The sequence below is a fragment of the Amblyomma maculatum genome, chromosome 10 (assembly GCF_055883805.1).
Source record: "Amblyomma maculatum isolate TAMU_Amacu chromosome 10, ASM5588380v1, whole genome shotgun sequence".
Taxonomy (NCBI): domain Eukaryota; kingdom Metazoa; phylum Arthropoda; class Arachnida; order Ixodida; family Ixodidae; genus Amblyomma; species Amblyomma maculatum.
The window spans coordinates 105,309,426-105,334,373 of NC_139353.1; the positions used below are offsets into that span (position 1 = coordinate 105,309,426).

The 24,948-nt window shown below is 48.6% G+C and overlaps 1 protein-coding gene across 1 annotated transcript; it reads right to left on the bottom strand.

Annotated features, from left to right (window-relative positions):
• Nucleotides 1-960: 960 nt before the first annotated feature.
• Nucleotides 961-24,108, bottom strand: LOC146177183 (uncharacterized). Its single transcript, XM_084581482.1, has 6 exons — nucleotides 22,672-24,108; nucleotides 22,464-22,599; nucleotides 22,084-22,326; nucleotides 21,027-21,420; nucleotides 1,841-1,862; nucleotides 961-1,036 (listed from the first exon to the last, which is right to left on the bottom strand). Exons 1-6 carry the CDS (start codon nucleotides 22,917-22,919, stop codon nucleotides 961-963), a joined length of 1,119 nt encoding a protein of 372 aa, XP_084437608.1. The 5' UTR covers nucleotides 22,920-24,108.
• Between the last annotated feature and the right edge of the window lie 840 nt (nucleotides 24,109-24,948).

The window sequence follows — 24,948 nt, forward strand, 5'->3', positions numbered from 1 at the left end:
ATCGGACGAGCAGCTGCAGCTTAACTACAGACACATGAACCCGGATGTTGATGTTATATCCGCAAGACGGCATGGGAAATCCAACCACATTGTTGTTGTCGTGGCTGGTACGACGCCTCCCAGAGTGCTCCGGTATCCGGGAGCCCTACATAAAGTGGCTCTGTTTCTCAACAGGGTGGAAGCATGCTTCAACTGTAGAAGAACAGGACATAGACAGGACGTATGTCCCCAAACTAAAAATGTGACATGCCACTGATGCGGAGATAGCACCCGCCACCCCCATAAGACCAAAAACCGACCTGCAAGGCCCAATGCATTGTATGCAAAGGGCCCCACAGTACAGGCAGCAGCTGCAAGTTCCGCTTTGTCAAAGGCAGAACACCAGAGACAAGTGCCAAGAAGACCGACACTGACAATTCCCAACAGTCAAGAGGAAGACCAGAGACCCGGAACGCAGCTGGCTACCATAGAGACTCCTCATCTTCTTTCCCGCCTCTTCAAAGGCATAGGAGCAAGTCCAACCAGAGCAGGAGCGATTCCGGACGTAGGTCAAGAAACCCCAGCCAAAAGAGGGACTCCAAGAATGTCTGCAGTGTCGCGGATGACAAGACCATCTCCTGGAAGAATAAAGACAACGATGATAAGGTGAGGGATCAGGCAAGAGTTATTTAGAGGCTTCATTCACGCATAGATAAACTAGAAAAATTGTTAGAAACACAAGTCAAACTCATTCAATCCCTCAAAAGTGAAAAATCTTAAAAAGGGCTAGTTACGGAAACTTCAAATAACCCACCCATGGAAACAGATCACGGCTCCCCAACTAAGAGACCGGCGCCCAATGAGGAGGTGGAGACCCCTACCGCTAAGGAAAAGATTGAAGAATGCTCCCAGGGGAGTGCCCCAAAACTCCCGCTCTCTAAATGAATGAATGAGGTAGAAGAGCGCTTAAATGGCCAAGTGTCAGAACTTGCGAACTCCATTGCTGGGCTCGGACATTGGCAGCAGGAGGCCACCCAGATTCTGCGAGAACTTAAGACTGCGCATGAGAGCACAGATCAGCAGATTAAGCACTTAGAATCGGTACTGCATGGCGTGATGGGGCAGCAGAAAATTACCGTATCTCAATCCGGCGCGGAGGGGACAAGCCAATGTAAAACATGGATTCCGCCAAACGGAAAATAATTACAGTCTGGCAGTGGAACTGTAGGGGGTACGCACGCAATAAGGCCAACCGACAGATCCACGTCCAGAACACCAGTCTAACCAGACATTATCGCTCTACAGAAACCCTCCAGAGTGGCTACTTTTTCAGGCTATGTTACCGTTATGCAAATGCGAACTAGCCGCAGATATCCAGCAATAACTGTACCGGTCAAAAGGGACATCAGCTCTGTGCAGCATGGAATTGAGGACGTAAACCTAGATTATACGCTTGTTGAAATCATTTCCGCTGAGAAGGGACAGCGGAGCACCTACATCCTCAACGTCTACAGCTCACCCAAGAATCACACCCAGGAAAAAAGTAAACTCCTAGACAAAATTGTGAGAAAGGCCAAAAGGAATCAGCTTATCACAGTTAGGGACTTCAACGCCCAACACCCTGAATGGAGTTACCCGAAGACTAATGATAAAGGCACAGTAATACTAGGGAGGATTGAGGAGCTGGGCCTCACGCTACTGAATGATACTACCAAACCCACGAGAACAGGCAGTATATAGAGGGACACTAATCCTGATCTGTCACTAGCTCCAAACGCGATCAATCCTACATGGCTCCATACTGGAGAAGACCTTAATAGCGACCACTACATTCTCGCCATTACAATACAAACCAACTCACGTAATAAGAGGGCATGGAACTCCTGTAAGCACACCAACGGGGTAAATTCAGGAAGGACAGGGAGAGTAATGCGCCGTGTAGCATCTCGGACTTGGAGAAGTGGGTCCAGGATACATGCGTAGACGTCCTTAAGCATACCAGTAGCATAGAAACGGACGGGGAGCAGACCATCATAGACTCCAGGCTAGCGCACTTGTGCGAAGCCAGACACGCGCGCATGAAGAAATGGAAAAAGCAGAGAAATAATCGGCAGCTCAAGTTACGCATTGGATGGCTTTAGAAGAAAATTGGAGAACACGCCATTAACCTTACACGCCAGAACTGGTATCAGGTATGCGGCGAACTTAACGGGCAGCTTGCAAACAAGAACACGTGGAACCTTCTCCGCCACCTTCTTGATCCAGCCCAGTCCAAGATAGTCAACACAAACGCTATAGACCAGATCATCCATGCATATCCCGGAAGCGGTGAACAATTGTTATCGTCACTGCAAGATAAATATGTAAACTCCAGCAAAGATGGGGATTTGTACCCGAAATACACGGGACGCGACAACCCAAATCTTGACGAGCCTTTCTCGGACGCAGATATCTGGGCCGCACTGTTTCAACTCAAGACCAAATCTTCGCCTGGACCAGATAAAATCAATAATAAGATGCTGCGGAACTTAGATCTAAAGTCGGTCACAGCGCTCACGGCATACTTGAATGAGTGCTGGTAGAGTGGTAGCATACCCCAATCCTGGAAGCACGCCAAGGGGATTTTTATTACGAAAACTAACAACATGATACACCTTGATAACCTAAGGCCAATCTCTCTTACCTCGTGCTTAGGTAAGCTAATGGAGCATGTTGTGCTTAATAGACTGCAGGACTATGCCGAAGAATACTCGCTTCTACCACACCATGGTGGGATTCAGAAGAGTACTTTATACACAGGATGTCATGCTTCAACTGTCACATGACATAATTAACAGATCTTAAACGGTAAATACGCAGGCTATCCTGGCTATTGACCTAAAGAAAGCATTTGACAATGTCTCCCATTATACTATACTAGAGCCCCTAAACGCGATTAACCCTGGACGAAAGGCTTACAACTACATCAAGGCCTTTCTGAGTGAGCGCTCGGTGGAACTGCACGTGGGCAATTTGAAATCCGGCTCGATAAAGCTGGGAAACAGGGCACCCCTCAGGGGGCTGTTCACTCTCCGTTCATCTTTAATCTGGCATTAATCAAGATCCGAGATAGACTCGTCAAAATACCAGGAGTACAGCACAGCCTCTACGCGGACGATGTTACGGTGTGGGCAACTAAGGGCTCTCATGGTGAAAACGAGGCCGCTCTTCAAGCAGCTGCAGACTTCATCGATGAAGAGGCCAGGCGAGCGGGCCTAAAATGCTCCCCTGAAAAATTGGTGCTTATAGTGTTTCATAAAGGCAAAATAAATGCGCCCTAGACGAAAGTAATTATACAGGGTGTGGAAGTAAAAGAGGTTCAAGAGATCAAGCTCCTGGCCCTCAGGCTACAAACAAGCTATAGAAACGCACCAGCAATCAACAAACTTAAATGGACGGCTCACCGAACAGCCAGACTAATACAAAGAATCACTAATAGAAAACGAGGCATGAAAGAACACGACTTCTTAAAACTCATAGACGCCTTCATCATAAGCAGGATTACATACTCCCTCCCGTACTTAAACCTCCAAAGAAACGAAGTTGAGAGAACCGACGCCATCATTAGAATGGCTTACAAAACAGCAATGGGCCTGGTTCGCTCGACTCCCAACGAAGAGCTTCTCAAACTCGGGGTTCACAATACCTACGAGGAACTCAAATAAGCACAACGAACCGCCCAAATAAGGCGCCTATCTAGCACGCCCGCCTGTAGGACAATACTTGAAAGATTAGGTATTGAGGGCGAATCCCTACAAGACCTCCCTCAAACTATTCCACGCGATATCCGAAAGAGGATCAGCATCAAACCTCTTCCTCGGAACATGAAGCCCCACGCCCATCAAGGCAGAAGAAAAGCACGAGCTAAGAGCCTGCACAAAACCCTGAGCCGGGTAAAAGATGTCATCTACGTCGACGCCGCAGAAGACGTGGAAGACCTTAACAAATATTCGATATGTGGAGACACACAGCCCAACACTAACCCAGCGAGACTCGTTATGGCGGAGACTGTTTCCACATCCAGACCCCTAGCAGCGGAGGAGGCCGCCATCGCCGCGGCCATCGCTTTTACTAATGCAACAACCATAGTCATCATCATCATTAGCCTGACTATACCCACTGTAGGGCGAAGGCCTTAACAAATATTCGATATGTGGAGACACACAGCCCAACACTAACCCAGCGAGACTCGTTATGGCGGAGACTGTTTCCACATCCAGACCCCTAGCAGCGGAGGAGGCCGCCATCATCGCGGCCATCGCTTTTACTAATGCAACAACCATAGTCATCATCATCATCATCAGCCTGACTATACCCACTGCAGGGCGAAGGCCCTGCAGTGGGTATAATTCTGTGCTAGCTGTGCTAGCTGCATCCACTTGACCCCCGCGAACTTCTTAACCTCATCCGCCCACCTAACTTTCTGCCGCCCCCTGCTACGCTTTCTTTCTCTTGGAATCCAGTTTGTTACCCTAAGCGACCCTCGGTTATCCTCTCCTCGCACTACATGTCCTGCCATGCCCATTTCTTCTTAATTTCCACTAGAATGTCGGTAACTTGAGTTATTTCTCTAACCCACTCTGCATGCTCCCTATCTCTTAATGTTACCCCTACCATTTTTCCTTCCATAGTCCTCTGGGTTGTCCTCAACTTAAGTAGAACTCTCTTGGTTAGCCTCCATGTTTCAGCCCCATAGGTGAGTACAGGTACGATGCAACTGTTGTATACTTTCCTCTCATGATAAGCTCCATAAAACAACCATACTAAGCGACTCCAAACTGGCAATCAGTAACTTTGCTAGAGGTAGAGTCTCCAAACGCGCCTCACAAATACTCAGTGAAATCAGAGAATCTCCTCTCGAGAGCGATATCGAATTAATATGGACCCGAGCTCATGCGGGGAGTCCGGGAAATGAGGCTGCCCACCAATACGCTCGAGAATTAGCCGGTCGAGCTGTGGCGCAAAATCAGAAACCGGAACCCTTCGGTGAGCCAGCCGTATCATACCACGAACTCACTACACTTTACAAAGCAATGAGAAGAACACTCCCACCATCCCATAAAACACTGACCAGACAACAACAAGTAATATGGAGACACCTACAGACGGGAACCCTCCCCAATACAAACTACATATCAAAATTCTTAAATAAGGATATGAATCGCTTCTGCCGGTTTTGCGGGGAGAAAGACAACTTCGAGCATATGATCTGGACGTGCAAACCGCATAAGCCTCGCTCAGAACTTTTCCTTGATCCCTCTAAAGATGCTTGGGACAAGCTAAGGTCCAGCGATGACCCTGGTATTTAGTTCAAGGCCGTCGAATAGGCCGGCGTTGCCTAAATTCTCCATGGCCTTCGGCACACTAGCTGACTTCCCCTATTCCTCCCACTTATTGTGAATAAAGTTTTATCAGCCTCAGCTGCTAAAGCGCTGGTCTGAAGATCCAAAGGATGGAGGTTCAATACCCGGTGGAGACATGGTTTATCAATTTATTCATATCTCACCCTTGAAAGCGTGACACCTTTGCTGACAACCTTCTGCTGGCAACTACCTGTCGTAACGACGAGGCATTAAAGGATTTCGCCTTGAAAGAGCAACGCAGTATTACGCCACATGACCAGGATTCATTCACTGAAGATTACATTCATAGGTGCGTCACGACAATGCAAATCTTGAAAGCGACCATGCTTCACTCGTCTGTCATGGTCTTCGTGTAATCTTCGTGATAACAAATGACCTGAGCGTAGCGTCCGGAAACGAGATGCGCCTAATTTATATTTGGTCCGGGCGCTTGAGAACCAGCAGAATACAATCAATGTCAAACAAACTCGAACCTGATAAATAACGCTAGCGTTGAAACACATAGCTACAAGAGATAAGATAAGCAATACAAACGAAGATCTCTACTGCATATAATGTCTTGTGTCTGCGAAATCAAAACGAAGTGCGATACAGCTTCCTTCCCAACAACTAAAATCTCGTCTTACTGTGTGTGACTTCATTGCTTTGCTCGCAAACCATTTGTTACTGAGAGACATCAATGCAAGACTACAAATTTATAGCTACTGCATCAATTAATATATATCATATATATATGGTTGGTTGGTTTGTGGGATTTAACGTCCCAAAGAGACTTCGGATATGGAGACGCCGTAGTGGAGCACTCCGGAATTTTCAACCACCTGGGGTTCTTTAACATGCACTGACACCGCACAGCACACGGGCGCCACACCGTTTTGCATACTATATATATATATATATATGGTGGCGCTGGTGCACGCTCACATGTTTAAAAACCTGTTAGTGAACATATATACCCAAGCAAGCGGAATGGGGACAGCCATCGTTCTGAAGAAGTGCAGCGCCCAGTCGGAAGAAGTGCAGTGGTGGCGTAGCGGTAGACATCCGCCTCGCATGCAAGAGGACCGGGGTTCAAATCCCGTTGCCGCACAATTCTCCACCGGATTAAAAAAAAATGAAAAAGAAAAATCCGCGTGTCGATGGAATTGCATAAACAGGTTTGGGGTGCGACCTGATGCCAGTGAACATTTCCGGCAACGCACTCCCTCACCAGAACAGGAGTTGGCCACCCTGGTGCAGTAATTGGCCACAACCTCCTAAGATAAGCTCCATAAAACCCCGGCCCTGAGTCACCAGCGGCTGCGGAACAACTGACCACGGCGGCAGTCAGACCTGTGACGCAGCAGGGGGTGCTAAGAAAGTCTGGCTCCGCTGGACAGGCCGCCATTGGAAACTGACCCTGGCAACGTTTAACGCTAGAACCCTAGGTAGTGAAGCTAGTTTAGCAGTGCTGTTAGAGGAACTAGAGGGCATGAAATGGGATGTCATAGGGCTTAGTGAGGTTAGGGGGCCGAATGAGGCATATACTGTACTGAAGGATGGGCATGTATTGTGTTATCGAGGTTTACCTGAGAGGCGACAACTAGGAGTAGGTTTCCTTGTCAATAAGTATATAGCGGGTAATATAGATGAATTCTATAGTATTAATGAGAGGGTTGCAGACATCATAATTAGGCTTAATAAGCGGTATGAACTGAAGGTCGTACAGGCCTATGCACCTACATGTAGTTATGATGACCAGGCAGTTGAAAGCTTCTATGAAGATGTAGAATCGGCAATGCGAAAAGTAAAGACGCAGTATACTGTACTAATGGGCGACTTCAATGCCAAGGTAGGGAAAAAACAGGCAGGAGACAAGGCAGTAGGTGACTATGGCATTGGTTCTAGGAATAACAGCGTGGAGTTACTAGTTGAGTTTGCAGAGCGCAATAACTTACGAATCATGAATACCTTCTTCAGCAAACGGAAGAACCGGAAATGGACATGGAAAAGTCCTAACGGAGAGACTAAAAATGAAATCGACTTCATAATGTGTTCAACCCCCGCCATTGTACAGGATGTAGAGGTAATCGGGAAAGTGCGATGCAGTGACCACATGATGGTGAGGTCCCGAATTAGCCTAAATCTGAAGAAGGAACGCAACAGATTAGTAAGAAAGGAACCCATCAACGAATTAGCGGTGAGGGGGAGGGCAGAAGAGTTCAGGATCCCGCTACAGAATAGGTATTCAGTTCTAACTGAGGATGGCGACATTACCCTAGAGGCAAGGAACAATAATTTAAGAGATATCATTACTGAGTGCGCGGTAGAAGTTGGCGGTAGGATAGTTAGAGACGATACCGGTAAGGTGTCTAAGGAGACGAAAGATTTGATTAAGAAACGCCAGAGTATGAAAGCTTCCAATCCAACAAACCAGATCGAATTGGCCGAGATATCAAAGCTAATCAATAAGCGCAAGGTGGCCGATATAAGGAAGTATAAAATGGAGAAAATTGAGCATGCTGTAAAGAACGGGGGAAGCCTTAAAGCGGTAAAGACGAAATTGGGCATAGGCAAAATCCAGATGCGTGCGATAAAGGACAAGGCGGGCAACGTCATCATTAATATGGGCAAGATAGTGTTACGTTTCTCCACCGACAAGTGGGACAGCTGACGCGGCGACCGCATAGCAACAGGCAGAACCGCGAGCGGATCAGCCATTTCGACGCCGTTCATCGGCCGCGCGACGCTTCCTCCCGCCGACAAGTCTCAGCGTGTTCCTGCCACGCGACAAATGTGTGTGCGTGCGTGTGTGTGTGCAAACGCCGGCCAAGCCTGGAGCTCGTGAGCGAGGGCGCCGCCCTCGCCCGTCTGCAGGAGGTGGAGGAAATGAGGTCGGACCATCTGCGATTGAGTCATTCGTCGTGAACCGACATGTTTGGCTCTCTCTCCCTTTCCTGTGAGGGTTTACCCTTTCCCTGTGAACGGGAAAACCTATAAAAAGCAGCGGCCGACTCCACTGGGACAGAGACTACTTTGACGCGCCGTTGAGACGACGCTAGACACCAGCTGTGTGAGAGTGTCTGTAATCTCACCGGGTCAGCTTCTCTGCCCGTATCTTCACGATGTTGTAGTAAAGGTTGTTGTTTCGTTAGAAGACGAAGACTCTGATTTCCAGCGCATGGTCAGAGCTCTATATACCAGGCCAGTTTCAGCCGTTACTGTGCTAGGACGCACCTCCGAAGTTTTTGACGTGGGCCGTGGAGTCAGGCAGGGATGTCCCCTATCTCCTGCCCTCTACGTGCTCGCATTTGAACCCCTGTTACAAAGGCTCTCTCGAGAGAGTCGCATAGCTCGCTTTCCGCTCCCGCCAGGTTCTCCGCCAGCTCCCATCTTTGCCTATGCAGATGACCTAACCATTGTCGTCCCGGATGAGGCTTCTGTCTCCTCCGTTCTGGATGTCATGGAGGTGTACTGTAAGGCGAGTGGGGCTAAGGTTAATAGAGAGAAGAGTGCCACCCTCTATTTTGGGTGTGCACCATCCAGTCCTCAGCCCACTCATGGTCTTCCCGTGAAGGCTGAAGTCCGTCTCCTTGGTTTTTATTTCAATTCACAAGGCCTTTCAGATAGGAATTGGTCCTCTGCTCAAGAGAAAATTGAATCGAGGGCAAGAGAGTATGAGAAGCTCTTGTGTCCGCTTACGGCTCGAGCCACTATCACTCGGTCCCTCCTGTTCTCGGTGCTGACCTATGTCGCTGGCGTAACACCTTTGTCAGCACGGACGAAGCTTCACCTGGAGCGGATCCTTTTCCGTTTCTTGTGGAGTGGAGCTCCTGACAAGGTCAAAAGACTTGTGGTGAAGCTGCCTAGGGAGAGGGGAGGCCTCGGCATCTCCGACCTTGGCATCGTAGCCTCAGCCTTGCACGTCAGGTGGACCCAAGTGGCATTGAACTCGGACATGCCTCTGACTCAAAGCCTGACTTCGTTTTTTCTGAATACTCGACTCCGCCTTTTCGCCCAGAGCACATATTCTCATTGCGTGCCACGATCGGGCTCTCCTTCCCCTTTTTATGCTCAGGCAGCTACCTGCCTTGAGCGTCTGCGTAAGGAGGAGGCGGACATTGATGTGGCTTCGGTTCCCCTAAAGGAACTAGTTAGGCTTCTGACTCCCTCTCTCCCCCCTCACCTCCGTCTTTACGACCTCGCTAATGTTAAGCCCAGCTGGCGGTACATCACAGCGGATTTTTTGGAAGCAAGCAGAGCGTCCTTTATGTACCGCTTCGCCAGGGGAGTCCTCCCCATTAAGGCGCCGGCGTTTACACGGACCAGCCTGCGACCAACTTGTCCGACTTGTGGTGGTAGAGAGGACACTGTGCACATATTCTCGCAGTGTCTCCTTCCTGAAGCGCTTCTCCGTCGTGTAGCTAACCTCTTCCAGCTTCCGGGTATACCGTACCAGACCGTGCAATACCTGAACCCGTTGCCAGGTGTGGCCGTTAACCAGTTCGTCCTCTTGCTCGTAGAGTGCGCGTACCAAGTATGGCTGGCACGCTGCGCGGCCGCATACAACAGCAGAGTTCCGGGCCTCCATGAAGTAATTGCAAAAGTACGGAAAGAGGTCTGGTTCTGCCTGCAGCGGGAACGTCGCATCCTTGGCGAGCAGAGGTTCTCGAAGATTTGGTGCGGACCGTCTGTGATTTTTTCGGTTAAGGGTGGAACACTCTCTGTGTCATTATGATTTTCTCACAGGGATTGGTTGTCCTTAGTGACACTTGTGCTGTCATGAAGGTTCGCCTCGTCGGCTCGATGCCACGATGGCGCTGCAGGCCGTCTTTGCGTTTGATGACACTCACTCCTGTGAGGGCATCACGCGGCGGCCCCCTTGTCCGGGTAGGACCCTCACCTCGAACTAAAAAACTCTCCCAGACCCCACTTGGCCCTGGGGGGGACTTTGCCGGAGGTGTTGAATGGATGATGATGGGCTGATGAGTTATGTGTGACTCTGGGGCACGGCACCTCCGGGTGTCAATCCCCCTCCCCATCTGACAACGGCAAAAAAGACGCCTCGTCTTTGCTGACACCTTTGATGCCGTCCGCCGTCCACGGAGCCGCCAGGCCAACGCTACCGAGGGGCGCGTCAGCGGTACGCTACCCAGGCACTCGCGACCCAAACCTAACAACTGGTAGACATCGGTGGGACGACCAAGCCGTAACCGTGGTTGGAGGGACGAGCCAGGCGATACCGTCGTCCAACAACTGGTGAACAGCGGAGAGACGAGGACGACCAAGCAGTGACCGTGGTCGGTGAAACGAGCCAGGCCTGACCAAAGTGCAACATCTGGTGGGAAGAGCGGAGATGTCACAGGCGTGACCCGTGAAACAAGCAGCTAAGCGGAAAAGGCGGGAGCAGTGCAACGAGCCCTGTGTGATGACTGGTTGCCTGCAGCGGAACGACTGCGTTGGATTCTTGGCTGCGAGGTTTGGTGAGTGCGGGACTTTCTTCTACTGAGTTTTGCCAGGCTTTTGTTAAGTAGAGAACAGAGCTGGTAATTGTGTTGTCGTTGTTGCTCGGTTAATTGCAGGAAGGCAGTAGTGAGCAGTAGAGAAGGCAGCACTCGGAACAGCCATGGGTTTGGATCTGAAGTCGTTGCGCAAACCGAAATTGCTGGAGCTTGCGGAGGAGTTGGGTCTCAATTTGTCAGGCAAACTCAAAAAACTAGAAGTGTTAAAGGCTATTCTTGCGTTGGAAGCTGAAGATGATGAGCTTTCGGAATGCCTCGAGATCATTGACGAACGTCACGAGGAAGAGGAACGTGAACGTAGGGAACGTCGCGAGGAGAGAGAAAAGCAGTCTGCCCGCGTAATGAAACTGATACAGCTGGAGGTGTCAGCACATGGAATGAGTGCGGAAAAGCTTTGCAATGCCATTAACAATGCCATGCGGTGTAACGGTTCAATACCGCGAGATGGTTTACCACCGTTCCTCATCGCCGAGGATATTGCAGATTATTTGGCAGACTTTGAGAATGTCTGCAGAAGTTAACGCTTCGAGCGAGATAGTTTGGCGCAGAAGTTGGTAGCTCTTCTCTCCGCTGAAGCGTCGGAAGAAATCAAGCGATTGGTTGGCGACCGCTTGAAAAATTACGATGAACTAAAAGAGTCATTGCTGATACGATATCAGATAACGCCTCAGGATCTTCGGAAGAGATATGAGAGCGAGATACATTGTAATAAGGCATACTTTGATTTGGCCTATCAGTTGAAAGCCGCTGTAAGCGAATGGCTAGACAGTGCGGAAGTTGCGGAGCAAATCGAACTTGCACCGGAGTGTGAGAAACAGCTTGGGGAAGCGGCCGAGCAATGTGACCGCAGTAGCGAGCCGACCGAGCCTGGAACAGAAGAGTATCCTGTTACCTTGGTCGAGCCACTAGCTAAGACGGTTAGCACAGGCTTAATCGGCGAGAAGTCCGAAGTGACGCCGTTAAGCGAGGTGAACTGCATGCCGACCCAAGTAGCTGCAGGAAATACAGTTCCATCAAATGAGAGTGGGGAATTGGCAGTAACTGAACCGCCTCTCGAGTCGAAAGCAGAAGCTTGTGTAGAGCGCGACGGAGCTGGAAACGAGCTAGGAGAGGAGGAACTTTCTGTTTTCGAAATCAGCTGTGTCGTAGAGCAGGGCACGCAGAAAAACGAAGTGCCGATCAAGGAAACTGCGCAGCCCGCGAGTTTTGATCAGCCAGGGCAGACCGACGAGGAGTGCGCATCCGCTGTAGAGAGCGAGACTTGCGAAGGCGACAGCGAAGGTCTAGAGCAGAGTCAGAATCGTTCGTGCCCTGACACCACGCTAGGTTGTATTCGCGAAAGCAACCCCATTGCGAACGCGGACATAGCACCTATGGCCCTCACGCAATCCGAAGCGCCCCAGCTGTCGAAGGAGCTTGATCGTGCGCCGGTTAGCTCTGAGCGAGGCGACGCACTGAGTGGCGAGCCTCCAGAGCAAATGCCTAGAAGGGGGACTGATGCGACTGACGTCAGTCGTTGTTGTTCGGACTTGACTAAAAGTGAGTCATGCGCTGCTGGCCACGATGCAAACGCGGCGCCGCACTTTGATCACTTCGACGACAACCATGCCCGACTGGCTCCGGTTACCGCTAGAACGTTGACCACTAGCTTGCCAGAGCTCGCGCCGAAAGAAAGTGGGACTAGAGTATTCAAGTGCTGCCACCGAAAAACGCAGAAAGGCAGGCGCAAGAAAGAATGCTGCCATCGTAAGGAGACCAAACGCATACGATTGCAAAAAGAAAGCAGAAAGCCCGTGTTCCAGTGCTGCAGCAGAAAAAAGCGGAAAGGCAGGCGCGAGAAAGATTGGAGCAAGTTGAGGCTATCGCGAAAAAGAAAGCGACTATCCCAAAGGCACAAATGCGCCCGTGCCGCGAAAATGCGTGACTGGTGCGCAACCCGTAAGGAGAGGGATAGGTTGTTCCGAAAAGTGAGCGATTCATGCTCATATGTTTCTTTGCACAGAAACAGGAAGGTACGGTTGTTCCGTGAAACGGACAGCCGAAGCTTTAGTGAAAAGGGTGATCTCAACAGTAATGACGAGGGCTTAAGTCGAAGCCCATAACGTGAGAAGAAGCCTCAGTTTTCACTTGTTGGTGTTTTTCTTCCTGGCCTAGGATTTTAAACATATTGCATTGTATTATTTTTGTTTGAAGGGACGTTTTTGAAAGCGCAATTTTCAAATTTGTGGATGCGTTCCGTGTGCTGCTAAGCTGCCCTTTAATATAGAAGGGGGCATAAGAGGGAAATAGTCTGGCAAAACTTAGTGAAGTTTTGTGCCGTGCTTGCTGGCTGACCAGTTGAGTTTTTAACGTGGTTGTGATGCTGTAGGTTGTCAGAAGTCTCTCCTGAAGACAAGTTGCAGAGTGCCTTGGAAACCCGGACTTCCCTTACAGAAATGCCATACCTGGACTTATAAAAAAAATCCAGATCAGGTATATCAGGAATTGGGCAGATATGGTATATTAGGACAGATCTGGGCCAAATAAGGCATATCTGCCCAATTCCTGATTTCGAGTACCAGAAAAGGCATATCTGGTTGTATATGTCTGATCTGCCCAATTCCTGATTTCGAGTACCAGATAAGGCATATCTGGTCAGATATGCCTTATCTACTCAATTCCTGATTTAAAGATCTAGCCCGCATGGCAGGTAGGTTTTGAACTATAGATCTATATATCTGCATATCAACATAACACTTTATTACAACACACACAAAACAATTTCAGTATTCCAGCTAAATGCACGCTCATTCAAGTTTGCCAAGGGAAACCTGAATTTCCCCTTTTATTTCAAACCTTACAGGAAAATAGCTTTGAAACCACAAATTTTCTTTTTTCCCTGCCTATATATGATCGTTCAAAGACGGCCCTGAATTACGTGTGTATACCGAGGGTCAAAGACATGCTCTTCTACTCACTTACGCGCACCCCGCCGGGGTGGCGCAGTGGTTACGGCGCTCGACTACTGTTCCCAAGGACGCGGGATCGAATCCCGGCCTCGGCGGCAGCTTTTCGATGGAGGCGAAAAGCAAGGCGCCCGTGTGCTGTGCGATGGCAGTGCACGTTAAAGAACCCCAGGTGGTCGAAATTTCCGGAGTCCTCCACTACGGCGTCTCTCATAGCCTGAGTCGCTTTGGGACGTTAAACCCCACAAACCAAACCAATCATTTACGCGCGATACTATAACAAACTAACGAGATATCTGAACAGAATAATGTCTACACGAGAAGCTAAAGTGAAATACATTAATCTATTAAATTAGATATTACATTTTTATTCTGCTCTTTTACACACAGAGCTATAACCAGTGAATGCTTTTAGTTTGAGCTGGTTTACTTAAGAAGCTAAATAAAATAAACGGCTATTAATCGAACTAGACTATTAAAATGAAATTTAAAGTTTTGTCGACACCCGGAAAAGGTACCGCTAAACCGTAGGGCGATAAAACACACACTGCTGGGACTGCTCATAATACCTAAACCTTAGCAAAGTACATATAGGCTGTCAGGAAGTACTGGTGTTACCTTAAGCAGAGACTGCAGTGCAAAATGAGCGAACGCGCCTAACTCGTGGTTGCTTTTCAAATTAGGAGAGAAAACAAAAAAAAAGCATGTCCGATGGCATTTGTCATGACAGCGAAAACTCTGCCCCTCAACCAAATCAAGCATGAAGCTACTTAGGTTGTGCAAATAATAATAATAATAAACAACGAAGGACCCTATCCACTTACTGAAATTTGTCAAAATTGCTAGAGCGAAGGACAAATTAGCAACGAAATGTACGGAAAAATATCGCATACTGGCAATCACCATCCCGTTTAATAATTGGAAAATTAATTTTCCATCAAAATAATAAAGTGAACAATATCCTGAGGCTGGCAAGTGCTAGTTCCCGACAAGAAGTCTCACGCTCACGGTTTTGGTGATCGGGCGTGAAGATGAGGCGGCACGATGAGGGTGCGATCCGACACAATGGTGAAGATTTGGCCGGGCCACCCAGCGCAGACTCCCCGAAAAGCTCAATCGACCATCAGGTTCGCTGCCAGGGCTGTAGAGGCAGCTTCCACCCGCAGTGGGACACAGTAATTTCCTCTGTGCCGACAGTCAGACTGAAGCTCTTGTAGGTTTGCTGTCGCATTTTTGTTACATGCACACAGCTAATAGCGAACAGGCGCTGGCACACACACACACACCAGCATACACAACATGCAGCATGCCCGCCAGCCGCACCGAACTCCGATGTCTGCCACCGAAAAGGAACGAGATACCAAGTGCTTAGGCGCAAGGAGTTGAAAGGGGGAGGAGAAAGAAGCAAGCATACACAAAACGGAGAGCGCGAGGCCTACGCGGTATAGAGCGTGGCAGCGAGGAGGAGAGATGAAATGCGAGCCAGCGACGCAGGGGCCGCCGCTGTCTGAGAGGGAGAGGAGGAGTCACTGTCTAGCCACTGCGGCCCTCGACGAAGCAACCGCCTGCTGTCTCTGAGGGTGAGTCACCGTCTGACAGCGCGGAGGGGGCCGTATACTGAACTGCCATCATTTTCTTGATATTTTGAATCGCTCAACTTAACCGACCATGCTTTTGTGCCGCGGACTGCGGCCGCATTTTAAATGAAAATGCGAGTTAGTAGGCGGAAAGAGGAGCATGTAGCTATAACCCAGCGCCCTCCTGGATTAAGGAACACATGGTGTAATAATTATAGTGCAGCGAAATCTGCAGAATATTTGAAATATGAGTCGTAGCTATTTTCTAAATTGGATACAATTAACACGCAGGCCATGCTGAGTGTAGAAAAATTGAAGCTCGACCACATGATGCAAATATTGGATATTTGCAGAAGGTAGACGAAGGCCATATATTGCTAATATACAATAACTATGGCGCCTACATAATTAAGGCCCCGATGAGATTGTATAAAGTCCTGTTGATGCCAGGCATATGGCCCTGGTCTGTCTATATAAGGTCACAACGATGCCATATATGCCCTTTATCAGGCCACATAAGGTCGCGAGGATACCATATATGCCCCTGATCAAGCCATATAAGGTCCCGTTAGCCGTTCAGATATGGATTATATGTTGCATGATATGGCCAATTCTGAGCTATATAAGGGCAACATTTTGCACATATATTTCCTTATCTGGCCCAGATAAGGACTTACTTGCTGCCTTATATATTTGTATCTGGCAGCATATGTTCCATATCTGAAGCAGATATGGGATTTCCGTAAGGGTTACCAAGGAATTCTTCAGGCTAATTGGCTCAAGAGAAACAGAGTCGGATGAACCCGGCTAGCAGCAACATCCCGATCCCTCCGGACAGCGGATGCAGTCCCCTGCCCTTCGGGATCTCCCTTCCCCGGCGGGGCAGTCTGTTACGTTTCTCCACCGACAAGTGGGACAGCTGACGCGGCCACCGCATAGCAACAGGCAGAACCGCGAGCGGATCGGCCATTTCGACGCCGTTCATCGGCCGCGCGACGCTTCCTCCCGCCGACAAGTCTCAGCGTGTTCCTGCCACGCGCCAAATGTGTGTGCGTGCGTGTGTGTGTGCAAACGCCGGCCAAGCCTGGAGCTCGTGAGAGAGGGCGCCGCCCTCGCCCGTCTGCAGGAGGTGGAGGAGATGAGGTCGGACCATCTGCGATTGAGTCATTCGTCGTGAACCGACATGTTTGGCTCTCCCTTTCCTGTGAGGGTTTACCCTTTTCCTGTGAACGGGAAAACCTATAAAAAGCAGCGGCCGACTCCGCTGGGACAGAGACTACTTTGACGCGCCGTTGAGACGACGCTAGACACCGTCTGTGTGAGAGTGTCTGTAATCTCTCCGGGTCAGCTTCTCTGCCCGTATCTTCACGATGTTGTAGTAAAGGTTGTTGTTTCGTTAGAAGTCGCCTCGTCTTTGCTGGCACCTTTGATGCCGTCCGCCGTCCACAAAGCCGCCAGGCCAACGCTACCGAGGGGCGCGTCAGCGGTGCTCTACACGGGCGCGCAAACCCCAATCATAACAATAGTCAAAGTAGCCGAGGAGTTCTATACACATCTCTGCAGTAGCCAACGTAGTCAGGACCGTAATGAGATTGGCGGTAGGGAAAAATAGTCAGACGTTCCACCAGTGACGAAGGACGAGGTCAAGAAAGCACTAGAAACTGTGAAAAGGGGGAAATCAGCTGGAGAGGATCAGATAACTACAGATTTGCTGAAGGACGGGGGGGGGGGATATCGTGCTAGAAAAACTGGCCACCCTTTATACGCAGTGCCTGGTGTCATCGTCGGTACCGGAACCATGGAAGAATGCAAACATTATCCTTATTCACAAGAAAGGGGACTCTAAGGACCTTAAAAATTACAGACCAATCAGCTTACTGTCTGTTACGTATAAGGTATTTACTAAGGTAATCGCTAATAGAATCAGGACAACCTTAGACTACAATCAAGCAAAGGATCAAGCAGGGTTTCGGAAATGGTACTCTACTATCGATCATATCCATACCATCAATCAGGGGATAGAAAAATGCTCGGGATATAACCAGCCCCTATACATAGCATTCATTGATTATGAAAAAAGCATTTGACTCAGTTGAAACCTCGGCGGTGATGCAGGCGTTGCGATATCAGGGGGTAGACGAGCCGAACGTGAAAGTGCTGGAATATATATATATATATATATATAGTGGTTGCACAGCAACCATAGTTCTGCATAAAGAAAGTAACAAAATTCCCATAAAGAAAGGTGTTAGGCAAGGAGACAGAATCTCCCCAGTACTATTCACAGCTTGCTTAGAGGAGGTATTCAGAGACTTGGAATGGGAGCAGTTAGGGATAAGGGTAGATGGAGAATACCTCAGTAATCTGCGATTTGCTGATGACATTGCCTTGCTAAGCAACTCGGGGGATGAACTGCAAATAACGATTGATGACCTAGGCAGGAAAAGTAGAAAGGTAGGCTTGAAAATCAATATGCAGAAGAAAAGGTAATGTTCAACAGCCTCGCGAAGGAACAGCAGTTTACATTATTGTAGCGAAGTACTGTAAGTAGTAGGCGATTATGTCTACTTAGGACAGGTAGTAACCGCAGATCCGGACCATGAAAAGGAAATAACCAGAAGAATAAGATTGGGATGGAGCACATTTGGCAAGCACTTGCAGATTATGACTAGCAGCTTACCGGTATCGCTCAAGAGGAAAGTACACAACAGTTGCATCTTGCCTGTACTCACCTATGGGGCTGAAACGTGGAGGCTAACCCAGAGAGTTCTACTTAAGTTGAGGACAACCCAGAGGGCTATGGAACGAAAAATGGTAGGGGTAACATTAAGAGATAGAAGGCGTGCAGAGTGGGTCAGAGAAATAACTCAAGTTACCGACATTCTAGTGGAAATTAAGAAGAAGAAATGGGCATGGGCAGGACATGTAGTGCGAAGAGAGGATAACCGATGGTCGCTGAGGGTAACAAACTGGATTCCAAGGGAAGGAAAGCGTAGCAGATCGCGGCAGAAAGTTAGGTGGGCGGATGAGATTAAGAAGTTCCCTATTCAACAATAGAAAATACGTCTACCATCTTCTCCTATCGCCCAGACGAAGCAGTAGCAATTCATTTCTGTTGAGCGCTACTCACGGTAGATGTTATAATCTCATAGGAATGTGTGTATGTGGTGGCCAATGCAGCAACAGAAATCATCAGATTCATCGAACCAACAAGCCCGCATACAGGTTCTAGTAAGGCATCCATTTTTATACCATTTTCGACCACCGATTATTCACTCTGCGCACCACATACCCTAGAATCCCGGTTTCTTCTTTATTTCAACTAGAATGACTAGCTCCCTTTTGCTCTTCATTTTTTCTGCTCCCCACGTGTAGGGTAGCCTACTGGGCATCGCCTAGTTGACCTCCCTGCCTTTCTATTCTATTCTCTCTCTCTACACTAGAATGTCACTAACTACAATTGTTTCTCTGGCCAAGTCTGCACGCTTCCTATCTCATAACGTCACACTTACCGCTGTCCGATCTAGGGCTCTCTGCTTTACTCTCAGCTTAAAGGGCACTGCAACACTTTTTTTGCAAAAATTGGGATTTCAGCAGAAACCCACAGTTTTTCAGCTACGAAATGAAATATCAGATATAAATCAGGCAGAAAAAAAGACAGAAATTGTATTTTCCAACTGAAATACGCAGCCCGGGTGAAGGGGCTAACCGCGGGTCGCGCCGCCAGTAATTGGTCAAGACGTCGCTTGAAGACATTTTTCGCACAGGGGAAGCTACCGATGCCGCTCTACCGTTACGCTGCTTGCCGATCGCAGTTCTCTGCGGCTTTGTGGAAGTGATTTTGATACCCATTTCAACTCGACTGGTTTTTCACCGCATGTGTTGGTACCAAATGCGCCCAAAATGCAGTACTTCCGTTGCGGAGAGCGCAGAATTTGGATGAAATCTTGCTGTGGTATAGGGCAAGGCATTTTTAAAAGTAGTGTGTGTGTCATTATTAGCAGAATCTGCGTGGCCGTCAGCGGAACCTCGGAGTGCATATTCCTCACATAGAAAGGCAGCGAGGGATGCACCAGCCGACTACTTCCATCTCAGGCCTCCCGCTCCGCTAGAAAAGTCATTCTTGTGAAAAAAAGGCCTACTGCGTGGTGTACCAAATGCTGCTTTGAGTGCCATGCTTCGTAATTTGGGGAAACGAAGAATGGTATGGAAAGAGTGAAGCAGTACACAGCTGCCACCAGACAAATGAACTGTAAGCGGAGCGCTGTTGCCGAGCTCTGCGATGCACGCGAGGCACTGACGGAGCTATTGTACTGCAGACCACACAAAACACGCACAGAATGTTGCCTGAGTCATGCGACAAATAGCAGACGTAGAGAACCTCTCCCTTGTATCGTACGCTCAAAATATTTGATTAGTGAATTGATGGTGACGTGTGTAGAAAGCCAATCTGCAGCTCCACCGCACTAAAATACCTCACGAGCGCACGATGTTCAAAAATATTTTCTGACAAGGGCCTCGTCTGTTTCATTTCTGATTTCATTTGCATCCTCAAACAAGACAGAACTATGCAAAATGACGAGGCAGCAACGGAGGCAAGATCATGAGGCCATATATGACAACTTCGATTATTGCTTGCTTGGACGCATCAAGGGAAACCTCGCTCAGTGCGCTCCCCTATACCACGGCCGCTCGATGGAAGCGCGCACTAGGTGCGGCCTGCTACATCGCCCGAAAGCCGCGGGAGGCGCCTACTTCCCGTCGCCGCCGCCGCGGCGCCACCGTTCTGGGACAGCCGCGCGCGGAGAGCTGCGCCTGGCTTCGCTTTGAGCGAGGCGTCGGTACGGTCGGAGCTTACTGTTTTAAGGATTTAAGAGCTCCCTTTCACACAATTTTGAAACATGAATTCCTATATACTGTCATGTCTAGTGTGAATATGTCAGCACTACCGCGTTTTCTTCGCAAGGATGTATATACCGGCGTGTACACCAAAAACTTATTGTGACGGTAGTTCAAAGCCGCTCGATAGTTCGCGCTTTACCTTGATGTGCATTCGGGTCAAATTGTTTGTCAGATGAAAATTTCACTCGTCTGTCAGCAATTGGAAGCTGTTCAGCGGCCAAGGTAGCACAATGCATTATCCTTTACATCACAATGTCGCGAATTCCTTGCGTGTCATTTTCACACCGTTTACTCATTCTTGCATAAAACGCGTATACAAAAGATTGATGTCAACCTGTTCTATGCTGCCAGCGCAATCCAATAAGAAAATGTGATCCTATTGTGACTGGGCGACTGTACTCTACTGTGCAACTTACAGCTAGCGTTCAACAATTTCTAGTCTCAAGATTGCGCATCCAGTCTTCCAGTTTGAAACTAACTTACCCGCGATCAGAAAAATTGCTTAATGCTTCGCTAATATTCAGCACATTTCCGTGGAACACCAAGGTTGTAAACTGTTGTAATTTAGAAAAACAAATACATTTAGTATAGTGAAGTTGTGAATTTTTCTAAGCGCAACTGGAGCCGAGGAAACCACAAACTGCTTCAGCAAGACTAGATACATTTATTGCACAGTTACACAAAAAGAGGAAGAAGACGTTCACAAACGGAGAACCTTACTGGAGAGAGGTTTATGGCATAGCCTTAAAAGTCGCTCCACTGTTGCGTTGAGATTCCCGGCCCAGTTCGCTATCAGTGGGCGCAGCAACTTACTCAGGAATATCTTGCAAAGCTCCTCAGTGTGGGCACGGTTGTTTTTTTCGCAGATTAGCTGCGGGTACTGCGTAAAGTGCGGAAGCAATACTGAAATGAACAGTTCACACAGCTTGCTGCTTCGCCGGACCTCTTGAGACTTCATTATCCGGTTAATGAAGACGCACGTAAGCTGACAAAGCTTGATTGCTTCCATTTTGGGGTATACCAAGCCTCCGTTGTCCATGTTTTTCATTAGCCCGTAAACAGGGTCGGTTGGCTCTGGTTCCTGCAACAGGGTCTTGCACGACTCGCATGTCACCTGAAAACCATCAGAAAATATCACATAAACCAACAACTTGGTATAGTGGTAGACAAATTTGGAGCTTTCTCCCCTTACGGATCCTCGTTAGCATACATGCACGTGCTACCCGCTTATTAAACACATCCCTTAATTACCGCCTCTATCCCTTTCATGCATACTCTTTAGCATACAGTCGGAGGCAATCATATTATGTTAAATATACCACCCTACACAGATATAAAGCCCCGCTTTAACCAAGTCATACGAACGTCCCTGTGTAGTCTCGGTGTAGCGTGCCTGACTCATGATCCAAGGATCCCGGTTTCCATTCCCATCTCACCCTCTCATCTTAATGAAGCTGCAGAGTTCGCAGCTCCTGCCAACTTTATCATGTCATGTGGTCTCGTTGCACCACATATCCCGCCGAACAATCAGGGTCCGGCCACATCACCTGTAAAAAACCTCCTGCCACAGACATTCTCACGGCGTTTTGCCGACAAGGCGGTCGCCATTGTTTCTGCGGATCGGGGCTTTTAACGCTATCGCATTGGCTCCTACTCAGACAATCTCAAGAGTATAAACAAATATTATATGCACAGGTTTCTTTGCTTCCAAGGCCGTTCAGACAAGAGGAAAATTTATAACAATGTGTATGTTTATGTAAAAAAAATCAGTTCATACCTTTTCCTGACATGTTCTCGCAACATAACCATCGAGGAACGCTACTGGTGCCACCTCAAAGTGTTCCTCTGCTTCAGAACACAGCGTTAAAAATCCGAGTTCACTGGCCAGCTCCCTGGTAGCAAATTCAATGGCAGTTGGCAGAGCATATGTTTCAGCATCTGGACTTGTTGCCCTCAGCGCTGCTTTCATTTCAGAAGAAGTGGGTGCATTGCCACTTTTCGCTGCTTGAAGGATGCCAACCTGAAGAAAAAAAAAGAGAGGAATGTGACCTTGCATATTGTACCAGGGAAAGACACGGGGACACAAGAACTGGCCCAAGTGATCACCATGTTAATGTGACCTTGATGAGCACACTTTGAAATATTTTTAAGCAGTACCTTTAGCAGTTTCTCCGCTGTCAAAAGTGCAGTCCTGGCATCCACCCGGTCGTTGCCGCCGTTGAACTGCCGAAGACAGCTAAACAGCGATTCCACAGGGTCACTGTTTAGCCCGCGTGTTAAGACATAGTGGAAGCTGCAATTATGAAATTCATTTGAGTAACCTGTTGCAAACAACGTAAAACTGAGCCGAGAAAAAAGAACCTACTTTAGGTGGTCAAGAAGATATTCAATCAGTGCCACTGTTGACCGTGTTGTCAGGAGTGTTGCTTCGTAGGTCTCTTTTGTGATTCGCCTCGACCGCCCAGCATTCATTTCGAGGTCTTCCAAGTAACAGATGAAATCTAGCTCCAGCCAGGAGAGTCGTTCATCATCTGTTAAAAAGAATGCTTTCTCATGCGTCCCGCTTGCCTTCACTGCACCGATATCATGTAGGGCATACCATTTCGCAACCATTCACATGAAGTATATTGTAGCCGAGCTGTCTTTGAAGTGGCATGCTTCTGGATGACATTCCGGGTTCTCTTGAAGAAATTGTAGCGTTGCTATTACTGCCGGAGAAAAGATTTGAGTGGCCCTGCAAACTTTCATTTTCTCCAGGTTGTTTGGTTCAACGTGTGCACGAGTAAGGAACCTGACTGGCTTAACCAGTAGCTGTGACTGAATTTCGAAGAGCTTCTTCAAGTAGAGACCACCTTGGATGAGTGCTTCGCCGTCCATCATCTCCCGTTCAAGAAAATTAGTGCGAAGGTTCTTTATGAGGTGATTCGGGTCGAATGACAAGAACAGTGGGTGGTCTTTTCGCAGAGGGTGAGGCACTGCATGAATAAGCGTGCCATCTTCTGAAAGACCTTTGAAAAAAGCAACATTTGTCTGGTGGTTGTCGGTGACGATCCTTACTACACGAAAGCCCACATCTTCCACTGCTTTCATCACTTCCATAGCCATTATAGAAAGCTTGTCGTTCTTGAGGCACCGCGTGAAGAAATAACCAACAGGTATAACATAGGCTGTTGATAGTCCTCGCAAAACTAAGCACAACAAGCGGTTGGCCACTCTGGGCACTGTGCTTGACTCTTCCTCGGGGCCCATATCAACAAGACCAAATATCTTATCCACCTGACGGTCGTATATAACTTTCTGGGCAATAGCCATCTCATCGATGATAAGAGAACAGTACACCTCCTGCACCACACTTAATCCTGCGTGTTCCACACGGAGCCGCTCCTTTATCAGTGAAGTCACACCAACTTCCCCGGCTGATTGTCCTACGTAGTTCTGGAGCGTAGCACGACATGGAAGCTTTAAAAGGCCCTTGCTTCGAACATGCTCATATCCTTTGTTTGAGCAGGCCTTCCACAAAACGCATTCCCGCAGGATGCCTTCACTGTAGGCTGGTCTTTTCTTGCTGAAACTTTGCACTTGGTTGCTGATAAAAAGAGCCGCTTTGTCACCCTTTTCCGCTGCTTCCAATACCTTTTCAAATGCCTGCAAATCTTTGTTGTCTTCGTAGATTTGGAGACGTTCTTTCAATTCATCACGATCCGTTTGTAATTTTTGGAGCTCTTTTCCTTGGCGTGCAACCTTTTTTTCAGTCTGTTTTCCGTTTTCTTCGCCTCTTCCAACACATGCAAAATATCCAGTGTAGTTTGGCAGGCTTGATCAACCGGAAAATTACATTCCGCGTATGTCTCTACGGCATCCTGTGAAGAAAGGGCATCTGCAGCGTGGCTAGGAGAGTGCAGATGAATTTCACTATCGTGAAGGTTTTCTCCTGAGCCTCCACGCTCATCATCGTCTATCCCAACTACTATGCCGTCAGTAGAGCTTATTCGACGGCGTTTTCTAGACTGGACATTGTCCTTTTGCATGTACTGGGGATATCTATGAAACACAGTCGGGACTGCAGTGGGAAGCAGGAGCCTCACCTTGGTATTCTTTTTGTAGTCATTCTCTGTGAAATGTAAGGAACATACCAGAGACCTGTCGCTAGGCGCCCACTTGCTGCTTTTTCCCGCTTGTCCTTGGCGGGAGATATTCTTGAGCCACGCTTCCCTACGCTGGAGGTCGCATGGGAACTCATGATACCTCACGGTAGGGTATTTTCTCGCGTTTGTGTCGCAGAGCGGCACACAGCAGTTTCGCGGCATTGCGCCGCACGCGTGAGACTGACCACCGCACGTGCGCACAGCAAAAAGCACGAAGCGAGGGCAGCACACAACGTAAACGCGTCCCGTCTAGACGTGAACAAGCTCACACACGCGCACACAATAAAACTTGAGTTGATTACGCCGACCTGAGGCGAACGCGTCCAGAGACGAACAAAACCGCGCGCCCCGAGCCCGCAATCCCGACGGTGACGTGTCCTTGAACAGTGGCGCCCTCAGCAGAAACAGCGGGCGCAACTGTAAACTCCCCAAGGACACGCTCGCCCATTGACGGCGGCGCGAAGCAGCAGGCCGCACCTGCGCTTCCATCGAGCGGC